Below are 16,439 nucleotides of genomic sequence, written 5' to 3'. Positions count from 1 at the left end.
AGCTGTAGTGTTAATGACTTCACTAAACAACTCTCTGGTCACAGGCTTGCCAGTTGATCACATGTCTCTGGGAAGCATGGCATGTTGTCTTGACTGCCCCAGGTCACATTCTCATGATCTCTACTTGCCTACTTGTGGTCCAGTGTAGGTCTGTTTTCCCATGTGTTCCCCGGCCATGTGTTATGTAATCTTTGTACACATCCTTTCATGATTTTGCTGTTTGATGGCACAAACACTTTGATCCTGATTATATGTTTTGACTTAATACTTGTAAATATAATAACAGTTATGCAAATATTAAATATTTGTCAGGAGAGGAAAATCTGGGTGGAAAGCGGTAGTTAGCTGATTTATTGACCAGCTCTCGTTACCACACTGATTCCAGTTCTTTTCAAACTTTTAGTTATCTAGAAATATCCCCATGAATCCAGGGCTTTGTAGTATATAGTTTACAGCTTGTTAGGGTTTTGCTTATTTATTATATCCCTGATGATAGCTTTGGCAAGTTTTCATTTTTCTCCTGTTAACATTTGCGGTTTTCAATGTTAGAAAAAAGAAATCAATAGCATTTTCTGCATCCAGTTTAAGCCATTTCCAGTAATAAACGGGGGACACTGGGAGCCATTTCCTAGGAAATCGTGGCAAACCTCAGAAGCACAAAATATCAACACAGATAGGAACTCACAACCACTTAGCACATTAATATAAACAAATAACACGTCACTGTGGAGAGATCATCTTGTGTACTGTATGGATGCCTCTCCTGTCATTTTAAAAGCCTACTGCCTATGGCTTTGGCAGAAAATGGGAAGGGAAATGATTCTGGGAGAGAAGAAGGCAGGAGAGGATCCCGAAAAAGATGAGGAGACAGACCTATGGACACAGGGTACCTGAACACAGGTAACCTACCGGCCACGTGGCAAAATGTAGGTCAAAATAAGTGGGTCCTCTTTAGTGATGGTCTAGTCAGAGTAGACCTACCTGTATGGCCAAGGTATTTGTAAATATATTTTGAGTTTGAGTCTTATTTCTGGGAGCATGGAGCTGAGAGGAAGAACCGACACTTCAACATGTTATTCTATGTGTGTATGTGTGTGTGTGTTTATTTTTGTTTTGTCTTTTAAGTTGACATAAGCTAGAGTCATCTGGGAAGAAAGACCCTCAATTGAGAAAATCTTCCCTTTGGACTGGACCGTGGGCAAATCTGGGAGATTTCATTGATTGATGATTGATGTGGAAGGTTCTGTCCACTGTGGGCAGCGCCACCCCTGGGCAGGTGGTCCTGCCTAATAAAAACAAAGCAGACTGAGTAATCCAGGAGGACCAATCCTGTGAGCAGCACCCCTTCGTTGCCTCTGCTTCGGTTCCTCCCTCCAGGTTTCCGTCCTGAATCCCTGTGCTGACTTCCCTCAGTAGCCTGGGACCCAGGATGTGTGGGCCAAATAAACCCTCACTATTACTTTTGGTGAAGCTCTTTATTGTAGCAGTAGAGACTTAACTAAGGCACTACTCAAATTTTAGGTAATATTTACTATACAAAGTCTACATATTTGGATTATCCCAAGTGTACTTTAAGCTATGACATTTTACCATTCTTTAAATAGGCTTTTTCTAAGGTTTGCAGGGAACTAAATAATCAACATGTTTCCCAGGCAAAACCACTTTGTAATCATGTGAAGTTCACCTGTATCCAAGAGTGCCCAGCGGATGTCCCTCCCCAAACATTTCCTTTCAACATCGGGGCTTATGTTGCCTCCTGTATAGAATCTTGACTTTGGTGTTGGGCATCGCATCAGCCAAGAGTGGCACAGACACAGAAGGGGAGTCTAGAAGTTGGTACTTAATGATGTCATCTCAGAGAGACAGAAAAGACATAGCATCTGGCTTACCTAAGACCCACTTCATGATGAGCAGCTCCGTCCAGGAGAACTGCGTGGTTTTCACTCTGAAGATCTGTTTGGGGTAGTCTGTGAAGGTCTCATTGGGCAGAGTCTTAATGCCCTCAAACCGGTCAGATGCATTCACAACTAGAAGTCCCAAGAAGATGGTAAAAGACACTGCATGGGCTACAAACTTCATGAAAGGGCTCCTCAGGGTTCGTCCTAGCTGGAGACAAAGTGTGTACAGGACATATTAAAATGACAGCTCAGGTGGGTACAGGTTCTCTGCAACATGTTGCTTTGTTTCATAAAAACACAATTTAACCAGAGACTCTCCTGTCTTGGACAGAAACTGGAAGGAACATAGACATTGTCTCTTACATATGTACAACTGTTTAAGCAAATCTATGTACTACTGACTTCAAAGTTGTTTACAAGTCAGAGGAAGGGGCTAAAGGAATAGAACACATAAATACATAATCAGGTTACATATGTTATTGACCTTGGTGCCCTCCGCCTCATGGATATGGTCTTACACCCTTCCAATCTGAGGAAACAGTATCTAACCAGGATATACATCTTAAAAGTGCACACCAGGGTTTATCCATTTGCTTGGGTTTAGACGGCCATTTCCATTTTTCTTGTGTTCACTTAGGGCTGTGTGCTTCCTGTTACCTGAGCTGCACTTCCATAAAGTTTGACAGACCCTGATATTTATATCTTTGCAGTTTCCTTTTGATTCATTCTCAACTCAGGGATTATTTGCTTTGCAGTCATGCGGGACTTTTTCCCCCTTTCTTGAAAACTGTCTAGGGTAAGCACTAGGGTCAGCATTTGAAGGCTAGCTGGAGCTACACAGGCAAGCCCTGTCTCCAAAACATTTATAACTTATAATTTGATAGCAGCATGCTTACAGATCACAGGCTTCATGGTGCTGTCTTAAAATTCACTGGTTTCTTCTTGTGGCCTGTTAGTTGGTGTGTTTGTTCCCACTGAGTCTGGAATGACCCAGGGAAGCAAGCATTGGTGGCGTCTTCTCTGTCTAATGACACACCAGCTAAAGTTCATCATGTTGGTGAGATCCAGGGGTCTTCACTAGGCCACCTTTGTCATTCTCACCAAGTCTGACCTTCCCCCCAGGATACTGCAAAGGAGGGGAATCTTCCAGAGGCCAGCTCCTTCTCCAAGGTGGATTCAGTTATAACTAGTGGCCGATTAACTGAAGTTCACATGTTACCTCACTCAGGAGTCCCGGAGGTAAATGTCACCTGGGAGACAGACTGAATGTCAACCACAGGGACTTCTCTAAGGCAAGATTCCTGGATTACAGTTGTGTTCAGACAATGTTTGCACATCAGATAGCTTGATGGTATTCTAATGCGTTTCAGTCAGTAACCACCCCCTGTTCTCATTGTCAGTATAACATGATTTATAATTGTTTGAATGTCATGGGACTCATTTATTGGAATTATAATATGCAAGCTGTTTTTTATCCTTTTAAAACATTCATGACTGAGCCACGCATTAGGCATCCATGGCCATGTTCAAAGTTACCAGTGTGCACATGTCGATTACCGTAAGATACACTAGGAACAACTCCAGAGGGGTAGAGATGTTTGTCTGACAACCATAGGCCCACAAACACCTACCAAATAACATTTCTATATACTTATGTATAATGCTGTAAGTCATTATACATAAATAACTGCATTTATTGACTGGTATTTTTGACAGTAGGGACATATACTAAATTGATAATGCAAAATGGGAGGACAAACAGTATCTCACATGAATCAGTAGGATCAAGCTGTGTCTGAACTATGCCATGTTATGCTTGGTTTGTTGCATCTGATAACTAGTTTGAAGTTTTCAACATTTTAGTTATGGGCATTGCCATCTTAGAGACTCCAACCATCTGACCTTGGCCATTCTTAAGTATTCACTGAATTGTTCCTAAATAGCTGAAACATAGTATCTTCTCCCTCCCTGCCTGTGTTTTTTATAAGCAATGAGGGAAATGGTGAGTTCTGGGAGAGGAGGCACTGAGGAACAGACACAGCTACCAGATCTGTGTCTGGCAGAAGGTCCATCAAAGAAAGATGGAGACACCTAGAGAAAGACCTTAGAGCTCACAGGTTATCTCCTTCTGGGCTGTACGTGGGGTCTGCCAGTGACAAGCCATTTGAGACTCTGGAGTAAGGAAGCAGTTTCCATCTTTCTACCCAGGCCAGGCACCTGCTTCTCACCTAAGATGGCTATGGGGGGGGGTCTCTCAGCATAGCATCTTCTAGCAGAAGATGAACCCCTAAAAACGATTCTATTTACTCCAGAATGCAACAAGAAGTAACTCAATGCCCTGCACTGATTTGGAAGTTACCTCAGTCTCCTTTTTCACTTGACATAGGCAATAGGGTGAGAAGGTGAGATGGAGGACTGATGGGTCTTCTGAACATAAAGCATCCCTATGAGTGAGTGATTGGCAGATGAGAGCCAGTTATTTTCGTGGCTCTCCCTTCTTCCCCCTCTTCCTTCCCCCTCTTCTCTCTTTTTCCTTTTCCTGCTTCTTCCTTTTCATCTCTTTCTTTTGAGACAGACTCAACTTCATGGCAATCTTCTGCCTCAAGTAGTGGGGTTGTAAAGGTTTGCCACTACTATGTGTGTGTATGTGTGTGTATGAGTGAGGTGTGTGTATTTATGTGTGTATAGTGTGTTTATGTGTGAATGTGATGTGTGTTTATGTATGTGAGAATGTGAATGTATGTGTAAGTGAATGTAAGTATGTATGTGTGTGTATGAATGTATGAGTGTGTATGTATGTGTGTGTGTGAGGGTGTGTGTTTCTGTGTGTTTGTGTGTATGAATGTGTGAGTGTATTTATACGAGTGTGTGTATGTGTGTGTGTGTGTGTGTGTGATTTCCTGTTTCACCCACAAAGGTAATTTCTGCAGCAAGTTACCTCAGGGCAGAGCTGCCTTCCATAAGCTTGACTGATGAGCCAAGAGAAGACAAGACAAAAGACTAACCAGTAAGGTCACTCAGCTCTAGGATTGTTAGAGCTAAGTCAATGTTATAGCTTTAGGTTTATAGTTGCTGCTGGAATGTTGCGCGGGGGGGGGGGGGACAGTTCCCTCTGCCTGCAGTGTGTGGACTGTGAGTCTGGAAATGCAATGAAGCAGCTCCATCACTGTGGCCTGTGGATGAGAGTACAGCAGTTGCCGTGAGCCTGTTCTGGTACCTGGAAGGATTAGGCAGGAACATTAGGAATCTGAGAGCAGTCTGGGCTCATTGGGAGTTCCAGGCTAGCCCAGGAAGTAGATGCTATCTTAAGGCAAAACCAAGGGCTGGAGAAATGACTTGGAGTCTTAGAGCCCTTGTTGCTTTTGCAGAGGACCTGAGCTTGGTTCTCAGCACCCATATTGGGCAACTTACAAATAAGCTATAACCAGCTCCAGGGGAGACAGCACCCTCTTCAGGCTCCTGTGGGTACCTTCACCCAAGTGGCATACACTCTCATAGACATACACATGAACACATTTAAAACAAAGTAAGAGCAACGAAATCCAGATAGAAGCCTAACCTAGGGCTCAGGTATCTTCCTTTTTATGGCAGTGGATTATTTTTGGAGCCTGAAATTAGGGCATTCTCATAGTACAGTGTGAGGCCACTCTTTGTTTAGGGGCTAAAAGAAGTACTAGGTATTTCTACAAGATAGGGTTGCCAGTAAGGAAAAGGCAGGGTCTGGCATGTGCTAGATCTGATTTCTCTTTTCTAGAAAAGTTGGCATGCAGCTCTACTGGAGCTGTGTGTAGTCACACAGATGCCATTACAGTAACCATGGGCTTATGGTTACTCTTGACCTATAGACACAGTCTATAGGTCACAAGGCCACAGAGTTTTGGTGGTTGATTGACTAGCGTCTCTGTTTCTTCTATGAAATGGAAATGAAAAGATAAATACTTGCCTGTGGTTAATGTAAGCAATGACCAATGTAATGTCCAGCGAACAGCACATGCTCTGTAGGGAGTTCTTGATCTACAGGACTGATGGTGGAAGAATCCCCTAGTGGGAAACTTGAGTGACTTGACAGATTCTTTGAAATTTTTTCTTTAGATTTATTTATTTTATGGAGTCCCTGCCTCCATATGTCTGTGACCCGTTCATATCTGGTACTCTCAGGGTTCAGAAGAGAGTGTTGGATCCCCTGGATCTGGATACTGGGAACCAAACCCTTCTATAGAACAGCAACTAGCTCTCTTACCACTGCGCCATCTCTCTAGCCCCTTGGCTGACTCATGCCAGGGTTCATGAAGGACCCACACAGGATCACTGTACATGCCATGAGCCTGTTTGGAGTGCCAACTATGCGGAACTGGAGAGAATAGAGAGAAAACAGTCATCAAGCGTGGGGCCTTCCCTTAAGGACTGCTCCTTGCCTAGTGGGGAGAGACACAGATTAAAAATGTTGGCGGAAACCTAGATGAGGACTCAGTGCAGGGCTCAGACTGTGCACAGCAGCAGAGTAACCAGCCTCCGGCACCACCCAGTCCTGTCCCAGCAAGTGCCTGCTGCTGAACTGCCCTTAGAGACTTGGTGACAGAAGTGGTAGCAGTATAAGAGGAACCCTGGGGAGCAGACACAGTTGCTCCCATGACCAGAAAGTTGCATGGGATTTCCTGTAGCCTAGGCTTGCCTTCTGGTACGAACAACTGCAGGGGAGTGTGCCCTTTGCAACCTCCATTCTCTTCCGGTTGGTGCCTGGATTGTGTGGACTGAGGAAGCCTTCAAAACCGCTGAAACCCTGTTCTCACTAGAAGCTTGTTTGGGATGGGGAGGGGAGTTCCCACAAATCCTGAGAAATTCTTTCCAACAGGAGTCACATGGCAGGGAAGATGGGTAGGCTGATTCCTGGGACTGATTTTGGCAGTAACTGAAGACTACAGGTTGATGATGCGGAAGTAGCCTCTCCCGTTACACTTTTAACTGGACTGTGCAGCTCCTCCACAGAGCCATGGTGCTGACTTCTGCTGGGTCCTACCTGCAGAAGAGAAGCTGCCTGGGACTTTAGCGGGCACACAACCTAGGGGAGCACTCAGAAAGCACCAAAGTCAGCCAGTCAACAGGCTAGCCAGCCACAAAGGCCCTTGGGCACAGGAGCCCAGCTGAGAGGCTAAAGATGCTAAGAAATGATTTAATCCAAGGCTTCCATTTTAAAGAACTTACTGGCCTCACACTGGCCTTCCTGGTCATGTCTATGTTGACGATGGCGGTGAGCAATGAGGAACAAAATCTCCATTATATTTTCTTGGTTCTGGAAAACCGGTCCCAAGCCCATGCCTGCACTTGCTCTCACCTGTACACACCTGCCGCCTGCTTGTTTCTCAAATGACAAGTTAGTGAGCTGAACTTCTATTGATATGCCTGGCTGTGAAATCTATGAAACTCTCTTTCTCAGAACCCCCCCCCCCCAGAAAGACAGGCTTAGGAGTTCAAGAGGAAGTTAATAGTGAATTCATCTCAGAAGGCCAGTCAGACAATCTCAGTGTTGGTAATTGTCCCCTCAATTAGGACAGCAGCCGGTAGGAGGAACTCCTTTGGGTTGGGAATGGAGCCTCCCAACAGACACTAGACAATGACGGACATGAGCCAGTTGATGAGGTTTGTCAGTGACATTTTACAAGTCAGCTTATAAACAAATATGGCAGTCTAACATCTGGGCACGTAATGATGTCATCGGAACACAGAATCCCTGGAATGGCATTGCGTTCTTTGTGAGGCCACAGAAATAGCTACCAATGGCTATGACCTCACTGGAACATTGGCCTATTAGATTCCTCTGCAGTGGCCTCCTCCTGGGAGGAGATGGTATTCTGCACATTAGGAGCCCTCGGAGAGGCTGGCTTTGTCACATGCAAGATTTTGACCTCTTTGTAATTCCCAGCAACATCTCTGCCAAACTTGAAAAGGGTTTTTTTTTTTTTTCTCTAAGTGGTAAAAGGAAAGACTAAAAATATCTCAACTCTTTTATCTGTCCCTTAGCTGCCTCAAAGCTAGCTTGACAAGTGCTTTAATGAGGGACTCTTTCCTTATAATGAGTGTCAACCCACGTGACAGAGTCGGGCCTGTCACTCAGTTACTACTCACCGTGCTCCCCAGTTGCTTGGAGAGTTTTTTTTGGGGGGGGGGTCTAATAAATATGCCAAAGAGACAAGTGGCTTAATGGTTAGCTCTGTTTATGTTGAGCGCTCTATTAATTTGGTCTCACTGTAGTTTGGAGCACCAAATGTCAACCAAGTTTTTGAAAAGAGGAAAGGAAGCCCGAGTCAAGGGCTAAATCATTTTGCAATAATTTCCTCCATAACATTCCAGAAGGTTAATGTAAGTCTGTTCTCTGTATCTCTGTGTTAGCTTTCTGAACTCACTGGGCCTGGAAATCCCCGAATGCCCTCCCTATAAACATATCTTTTTTTGGAGGCAGGGTTGTGCATATATATATATATATAAGTCTTCTTATATATATATATATTATATATATAAGTCTTCTCAGCCATAACACAACTTTAAGAAGTAGAATCTTTCCCAAGATCCCTGAGCAGACGGTGTACTGGGCAGACAGAGGTGCTCCGTGTGCTGGTGTTGGGTGGACCTGGGGCTCTGGAAGCTGTCACAGTCAGCTTTGTTGGGGTGGGAAGTGGAGAAAGGGGAGGGATGTAGGGTGTAGCTGACTGGTATAACTCCCTAGAGTGTGCTTTGAGGCCCCTCGTGTGTGTGTGTGTGTGTGTGTGTGTGTGTGTGTGTATACATTCAATTGCACTGCAGACTATTTGGTTATAGCCTGGAGACACAGCCTTAAAAATATGTACCTGAAACCTACAGCCAGCAACAATCTAGCTGGAGTCTAGTAACCTTCTTTTTGAGAGTTTTGTAAGCTCATTTTTAAAAAAAAAAAACAAAACAAAACCACTTGGCCTTGCATACATATGTGTTATCTGGAGAATTTTGACTTAGGAGTCATGTCATGAGGCTGTCATAGAAGCAGAACTCTCAATAGGTGTTAAGGGAGAGACAGCAAACACATAGTTCAGTCTTAGGATTCACTATTTGTGAGGGAGCTTGTCCCCTCTCTGGGACTGCTTACCTACCCTGAGGTGCTGGCTTCCTTTGGTGGCTATGGCAGCAGCCTGCATTCTTGGACCCATCACTCTGTCCGGAGTGCCTGAGCTGTGGACCTGAGGGGAGTGTCAACTCAATGGCCGCACTGTAGCAACTGCACTAGCTGGTCAAGCTATCTGTGGAGCCAGTCTCCCTGGAGACATGTTTTCCACTGAGTGTTGGGTCTCCTAAGCTTCATTCCTTTCAAAATATATCACTAGATAAACTTAGTTTAGGAGTATTTAAGACAATATTAAACCCATGGAATATGTTATAAGGCTTCTTCATGGTTTGGTCTTTTGGGCACTGATTTTTCTTGGAGTGTAGGTGCTTTCTGATTCTAAATGCTAGGCCAGGAGGAAGGGGGGACCCACAGCATCACAGGTGTCAGAGTGCCTGTGGGGCCTGGTCCTCATGTCACTCCTGCTTTTCTGGTATCTTCCTTAAATAAACACTGAATCCCATCCTTCTGGATGCCCCTCCCCCCTTTCTCATAGTCTATTTAATGTGGACAAAAACTCTTGATGGAAGAGGGGGAGGCTCGGGAAGTAAGAAGGATGCTGTAAGGAGCCTTCCAGTTCTTTCTAGCTCCTGAACTGCTTCCTGAAGCACACATGTTACAGTGTAACCCGGAGTAAAATGAGCTATCTCAAGAAGAAAGCTCTTGGGGGGCTGTTTATACACCATGATGATAATTAGTGTCCTATGAGCTTGGAGGACATTCCCAGCACCCTGTAGAGGGAAGGTACCTTCATCTTCTATTTTGATATTTACCCATTCAGAGGGACCTCACATATTTAAAATATCCTATCTCATGACCCTGCTCTTTAAAAAGGAATAATTAAAAACAGATCTCTATTTTTGTTTGTATACCAGAACTTCACTCCCTCCCTCCCCACCTCCCTCCTCTTTCCCTCCCTTCCTCCCTTCCTTTCTTTTCTTTCTTTCTTTCTTTCTTTCTTTTTTTCTTTCTTTCTTTCTTTTTTTTTTTTTTTTGTGGTGCTGGGGCTTAAGCGCAGAGCCTTGCATGTGCACCAGGCAAGTGCTTCCCCCAGCTCCAGCTCTATGTAATACTCAAACAACACAGAGATCTTCTGCTGACCTGAAGGAAATGCTAAGAACGGAGAAGAAATAACCGCAAATGACATGCGCCTTAAGCAGTCTGTACCTTGCTGCACGGAGCAATCCAATAGGCTATGGCGAGAAAAGGGAGGCCTATGGAGACTCCAAAGACAGCCAGGAATTTCACAGCGATAGACTGTTGCCGTAAGCCTGAGAGGTTTTCATACCACATGGTAAGCAATTGCTGTTGACAGTTAGGGTGAGCAACGAACTGTAAAAACAAAAACAAAAACAAAACAAAATGCAAACAGGAAAGCGGTGTCATAGCACTTTAACAGTACACAACCCGGAGGAGCACTGGAGCCTGAGAGGAGCACTGGAGCCTGGGAGGAGCACTGGAGCCTGGGAGGAGCACTGGGGAGCTGTGGCAAGCACCAGAGGGCTAGAGTGGGGGTAAGCGGGACTTCTGACCCAGAGATGCTGAGGGGCAACTTCAACCAGAGGGCCTGGAAAAGACTCAGATTTTGGGATGCTCAGCTTTGGGGTGAATGTCTATCTCCAGTCCCAGCCGGTCACCTGATCGGAGAGACTTATCTCTACACAGGGCTCTTCAGGAGCAGCACAGAGGAGCACATAAGTCACTAATAGGGTTTTGGAGTAAGAATTTGGGGTTTGAATAGTATTTTATCATTGTGAGCTAGGTGCCCGTGGACAAGCTACTTAGCCTCAATATTCTTCCAGGCAAAACAGTTTATCAGACTGCCTTGGGGGATTAAGTTAAGGATTATGTTTCCTATGCAGCTGAAGAAAACACTTACAGCATCTCCAGAAATGCTGGAGGAACTGTACAGGGCTTCCGCACTGCAGTCTGCTGTGAGCCTGGGCCTACTGAGTGCTTCTGTGCTAGAACACTGGGTACAGTATGCCTCCATACAGGGCCCTCCTTTGGGGACATCAGTCAGGTCTCTCAGCATGACCTCCTCCTCTTGGAGCTGTCTGTTCTAATAGTTAAGTCACAAATGAACTTCTAGTGGGCATGCCATCCCCAGTTGGTGCAGCTACTGGGTTAGGGTCCCTGCTGTCTTGGCTCTCAGGTATCTGGGGTTCTGCTGAGAGGCAGTGTACCTAGCAGGAAGCTACTTGTAGCTGGGGCTACATGGCCATCTAAACAGGCCAGTTAAAAAGAGAAAAACTAGAGTGAGGAGTTGAAGGGACCATGGTGGTGATTGTCCCGTCAGGGTGCTCCTACACTCTGCCCACATGTGCAAAGATACGTTTTGTAGAGATTTTTTTTTTTTTTTAATTCTGCATGACTTTAGTTCATTGGCTTGCGTTGCTGTAGCCAAATCATCTGTTTTCTGTGGACAGTTGTTGCTACCCTGCCATGTTTAGCTGACCCTGGGTCCTGGCCAGAAGAAACTTATAATAAATAATATTTAAGCTTAAAAAAAAACTGTGGGAATAAAATTTAAGCCTGAGAACATTTTATGTTTGATTTGTATTTTTCTTCATGGCAGAAGGAAGGGATTGTTTGCTTTTGGCAGGCCTATCCTTGGGCCCTGCCGAGGATTCCCATGAGCAAGAGAAGACTAGGTGTCATTTACAAGCTTCACCACTGCTCAGCCCAAGCAGCATGTGCCCATTTCCCTCCCATTGGCCTCACTGGATATTGAGGGAACAGGTACAATGAATGACTCTGAGAAATACAAAGCATTTCATCGTGAGATCAATATACAAAATTAAAAATGTTCAGTATAGAATATTGGAAAGTTCTCAGTACAGATGGCAGCATGCTTTCCATCCCTGGAAACTTAGAACATTAACATTATTTGTGAGGATAATGGCAGTGCTCTTTTGACCCCCACAATACAGCTACCTAAATATAATCTGTTCTTGGTAGTGACCGTTGTCTTCCCTTCCAAAAGGCTCTCCTTGATTGAGGGAGGAGCCCTGAAGCCAGCAAGGGCTATGATAACCTGGGCCCTTTCCTTACAGCTAAGGGTAACAAGAGACAAGATGCAGACGTTGCTGGGATTCCCAGAGTCTGGTCCTAACCTGCATCTAGAGTGGAATGGTGGGCGAACACAGTCATCTCCAAGACTCCATCTTGGAGGGGTACTGACATGGCCTTGCTCCCGAGACTCTGAATACTTAAGGGACTTAAGCCAGTGCAAGCATAGAGGACCATGTGACCCCGCTGTGACTCTCCACACTGCTGCTGCCCTAGAAGACTGTCACTAGTGTCTCAGCTTGTAGAAAGCCTACTCCACCGTTCCTGTGATTGCAGCAGGGTTCTGAGAGAGAAAGTGGGGTCCATACATCCATGCTCTCTTACTCAGGAGGAAGGCAGTGACCTTCACTAAAAGAACAGGGCTCTTCTGCCCTCTTCTTCCTTGTCTTGCCCCTGACTAAACCTTTGCTGATTTTCACAGGCATATTTATTTCCCCAGAGCCAAGCAACCTAGCTTCAGATCTGCTGTTTATCTGAAGATGGCTTTATACTCAGCTCCCAGTAATTTGACAGCAGCTAAACAGCTGAAGCCAAAATGATGTTCACCTGTCTGTGGGCATTTTTTTTTCTATATTCGTGGCAGGCCTTGGAAGACAACTCAATGGCATATAGTTCACTGTGTATCAAAGGCTTTCCCCCTGTTATGTTCTAAAGCATAGAAAATTATCATTCCTGATCCAAGGAGGGTAAGAGTAAGAAATGAAGTCCACCTTCAGGACACAGAGAGAGACTGTGCAAGGGCACATAACCAAGGTACGTAAGCCGAAGAGCTTGGGTCGGGGGAGCTTCAAAGGTCAGAGGAAGAAAAGCCCACAGCTAGAGCAGGACAGATTCAGAAACCTGCTGTCTCAGGCTGGCTTCCTTTGTCATCTAGTTTGCAGAAGATGGAATCGTCAAAAGTTACAAGTCCCAAGCTTTGCCTGAGCCACTTCTGTCCCTGAGCCATTCTGGGCCAGAGCACTGCTTGCTTTTAGGAGAGCTCTTACAGGTAAGGGCTGGTGGGATTGCCTTGATTTTCCCTGGGATGTGATTTCCATTCTGCAGAACTGTGAGTCTATACTGAGCTGGAGTGGAGTCTGTTAAGGTGGGTTTACATGAGGTCACACAGCTTTGTGAAAGAGATGAAATCCAGCTACATGGTTTCCTCGGTGAGTGGGTAGAGGAGGCAGTGAAGAATAGGTAGACTGCAGGGGATGAAGGATGTAGCACTGAGCTCAAGTTCTCTACACTGGGCAGGAGACCGGGATTCACCAGCTTGGGAAATAGGACCCTGAGGTCACCAAAGACCAGCTTTGCATGGTTCTAGTTTTCAGATCTGTCCCCAGCCGATTATCCTGGCAGCCCACCTGCACCCTGTTCATGATTAATGTAAACTTTATATCCAAAGCTAATTTGTGCTAAAAACCTCATTTATACATAATCCCTCCAGTGCTTCTGCAGAGCTGAGACTGTGTGGCTAACCCTCAAGGACCCCTTGGCATATTGGCTAAAGCATGAGCCTTGTTTTGGATTTAGTCTATGGACTATTTTTCTTTCATACCTCAAAGGGAAATCTTCCCTTCATTATTTTCCCTGCTAACTTTCACCAACAAAGAAACGTCCAATGTTTAAAAATAATAGTTGTTGAGCTGCCAGAATCCCTTAACTACCTATCAAATATTGTGTGTGTGTGTGTGTGTGTGTGTGTGTGTGTGTGTATGCATGTGCATGTATGTGTCTGTGTGTGTGTGTGTGTGTGTGTGTGTGTGTGTGTGTGTGTGTGTGTGTATGTGTGTGTTTTCTGGGATATTGACTCCCATGGGCCTGATAAAAAGCAGGCTTAACAAACTCCAAGGCTTTCCTGGTGGTGAGCAGGTAACAGACTGACTGAGCTCTAGGCCTTGCCAGATGTCAGAGGTTGGTCTTGGTTCTTTCCACACTTAGCTGTGTTCTCTAAAGTACTCCAAAGTGTCCTCAAGTTGGTATTCAGGACTGAGTGTTTCATGAAAATGCAATAAATCAAAACAAGCTGGTGACTCTTTTCCCTCTCCCACCTCACTTTCTCTGTTCCTCCTTGGTCCTCCTGTCTTTAATTCTGACCTATATCTGTGTCCCAGCAGACATTTTCTTGAGGTGTTAATGTTTCTTGTTGGCCCATGTAATTACCAGGTATGTAGGCACCCTCCTCTATCATTTGGGTACTCTCCATTGAAAGCGGAGCTCATAATTGAGCTGTTCCCTGGTGGGGAAGGCAGGAGCTGCAGGAAGTCTGTTCATCTGACACATACATTTTTACTGCTAGAGCTTACGAAGCCCTACCCTCCCTCTTCTCCCTTTTTCCAAACTATATTCCTTCCCAACTAGAAGTTCCCCCCTGTTGCAGGGAAGGGAAGCAGTTATCACGGGGCCGTGTGACTGCCATATCCCTTATGGATGGGTCTTTCTCCTAGATCCTAGGGTTCATTCACACATTAAGGAGATGTGGGTATGCATGGTGTCGTGAGCTGAAAAGTGACTCGGCTGGAGAAGAATTTTACGAGTCCAGTGCTTCTGGGGAGAATACTTTTGTAGAGATAACTACCAAAGTCCCTACGTTCATACTGTCTGATGTGACTGGGAGAGATTTTTCCTCTTCCTCATCAGCATCCTTTGATCACAAAAGTCTGTTCTGGAAACAGAGAAGACAGACACGGTAGCAGCCAGCAAGCTCTGTTCTCAGTGTGGCCGACCGATGTAAAATTATTTTTGCAGTGCCGCCTCCTATTGGACTGTATACAGCACTGGGCTCAGTGGCAGTAATGTTCTTCCTGTCCAGTCTGGAAAGAAGTGTTTTGGTCACACCCTTGAATCATGGAAGTGAAAGAGAGAGAAAGCTGGAAAGGTTCACGATTCACTGCTTCTGCTGTTGGCTTGTTTGAATGTTTATTCAGTCAACAAACCTTCCTCTAACGAGAAAATGAGAGATTCCTCTCACTGGAGGTTGTACTCAACACTGAAAACAAAGAGAGGAATCCTGGTCTTCAACCAGGATCACACAGACATCAGCTCTGTGGCCAGGAAGTAGAGTGGAGTTCAGTGGTGGGTGGGGGTGGAGTGGGGTGGAGATATCCACCAGTTCCTGAGCTGGCTGCTGGTGATGCTGGGATGGGTGAGTTAGTTTAGACTGTGGATCATCGTGGGTGTTCCTGATGCCATTTCTCTCTTTTCCTCCCTCCCAACCCCCCTTTGTCTGCCTTTTTCTCTCAAACCTAGTTAGTACCTTATGCTTCACACGCTCTGGAATCCATCAGAATCTAGCTGCTTTGCTTCCATCCACATGTACCTTGTCTGCACCAGTACTGTGGTTGACTGTGCAGGTTCCAGGGAGGACCACCCTGATTCAAAGTCTGTCTCTTTCCTGGATGTGCAAACCTGAGCAGCCTGCTCTCCTTTGTGATCTGAGAGAAATGAAAATGCCTGCAGGGTGCTCAGCAGGACACCTTGCTCAGCTGCTGTTGAAGGTGGGCATGGCTTTAAGGTTGTTCCTGAGCCCACTGTGCCGTCTCTGTGGTCCTTCTCAGAGATAGCCCTTTTACCTCCTCACTTTCAGTTTATGCCAAGGAGGATGCTTGCTGAGTGAGTTTGGCATGGAGAGCCCAGAAATGAATTCTTGCACAGAGCCTGTAAGCATGGGTATCAGGCAACATGAAATCTGAACAGCACAGGCTGTTTCTACTCCTGTTTCTTGAAGCTCTACTGTAGACAGCATGCTAGTTACATTGTTACATAGTCTTCACAATAACCCTCCAAACTGGAGATATCTGTATGCACTCATACTCTAGCGATTTTGTTTCCTCTCTACGTTTCACTTTAAGAAACTAAGGCTGGGCCATCTCAAAAGGTTTCCAGGCCGCGGAAAGCATTCAGATTCCAGCCACCATCTGTCTCTAAGTTTGAGCTATTTCCATTCCACTATACACTTGGAATTCTTCTCTTCTGGTTGACTTGGACATTAACCTCTCCTGATCTTAGTTCCTTGTCATAAAGCAGTAAAAAGCAAAGAAGCAAATATTTACTGAGAACTCACAGTAGATCAAGCCCTGTGATGTTCATTTTACAAATGTGTTTTTTCACTTTTTCCTTATTATCTGATGTTGGAACAATGATGCTCATTTTAAAGCTGACGATACTGAAACACAAGAATGCCGAGGCCGCACTGACACTTAGCCTCAATGCTGGCATATGTAGCTAATCAGGGCCACATTCGCATTCTGCCTCTCCCAAAGAAGCTTCCTGCATCTTCCCTAGGTCAGGCTACTTACTGTCCCATCTATCCTGACGAGCTTGGAGTCTGACTGAGCTGTGGATCTCGGTCATGT

General features: G+C 45.2%; 1 protein-coding gene across 1 annotated transcript in view; it reads right to left on the bottom strand.

Annotated features, from left to right (window-relative positions):
- The window catches only part of TRPC7 (transient receptor potential cation channel subfamily C member 7), a gene marked incomplete at both ends in the record, with an annotated part of 110,571 nt that overhangs the window by 41,208 nt on the left and 52,924 nt on the right, over positions 1 to 16,439 (bottom strand). Inside the window, 2 exons of the mRNA XM_080914411.1 lie at positions 1,890 to 2,106; positions 10,198 to 10,362. Of these exons, the coding sequence (XP_080770537.1) occupies positions 1,890 to 2,106; positions 10,198 to 10,362 (382 nt within the window). The remainder of the gene's footprint in view (positions 1 to 1,889; positions 2,107 to 10,197; positions 10,363 to 16,439) is intronic.

The sequence above is a fragment of the Micromys minutus genome (genome assembly GCF_963924665.1).
Source record: "Micromys minutus genome assembly, chromosome: 1".
NCBI classification, from domain to species: Eukaryota; Metazoa; Chordata; class Mammalia; order Rodentia; family Muridae; genus Micromys; species Micromys minutus.
Note: the sequence above shows the minus strand (reverse complement) of the source record. Positions and strands in the feature narration are given on the sequence as shown.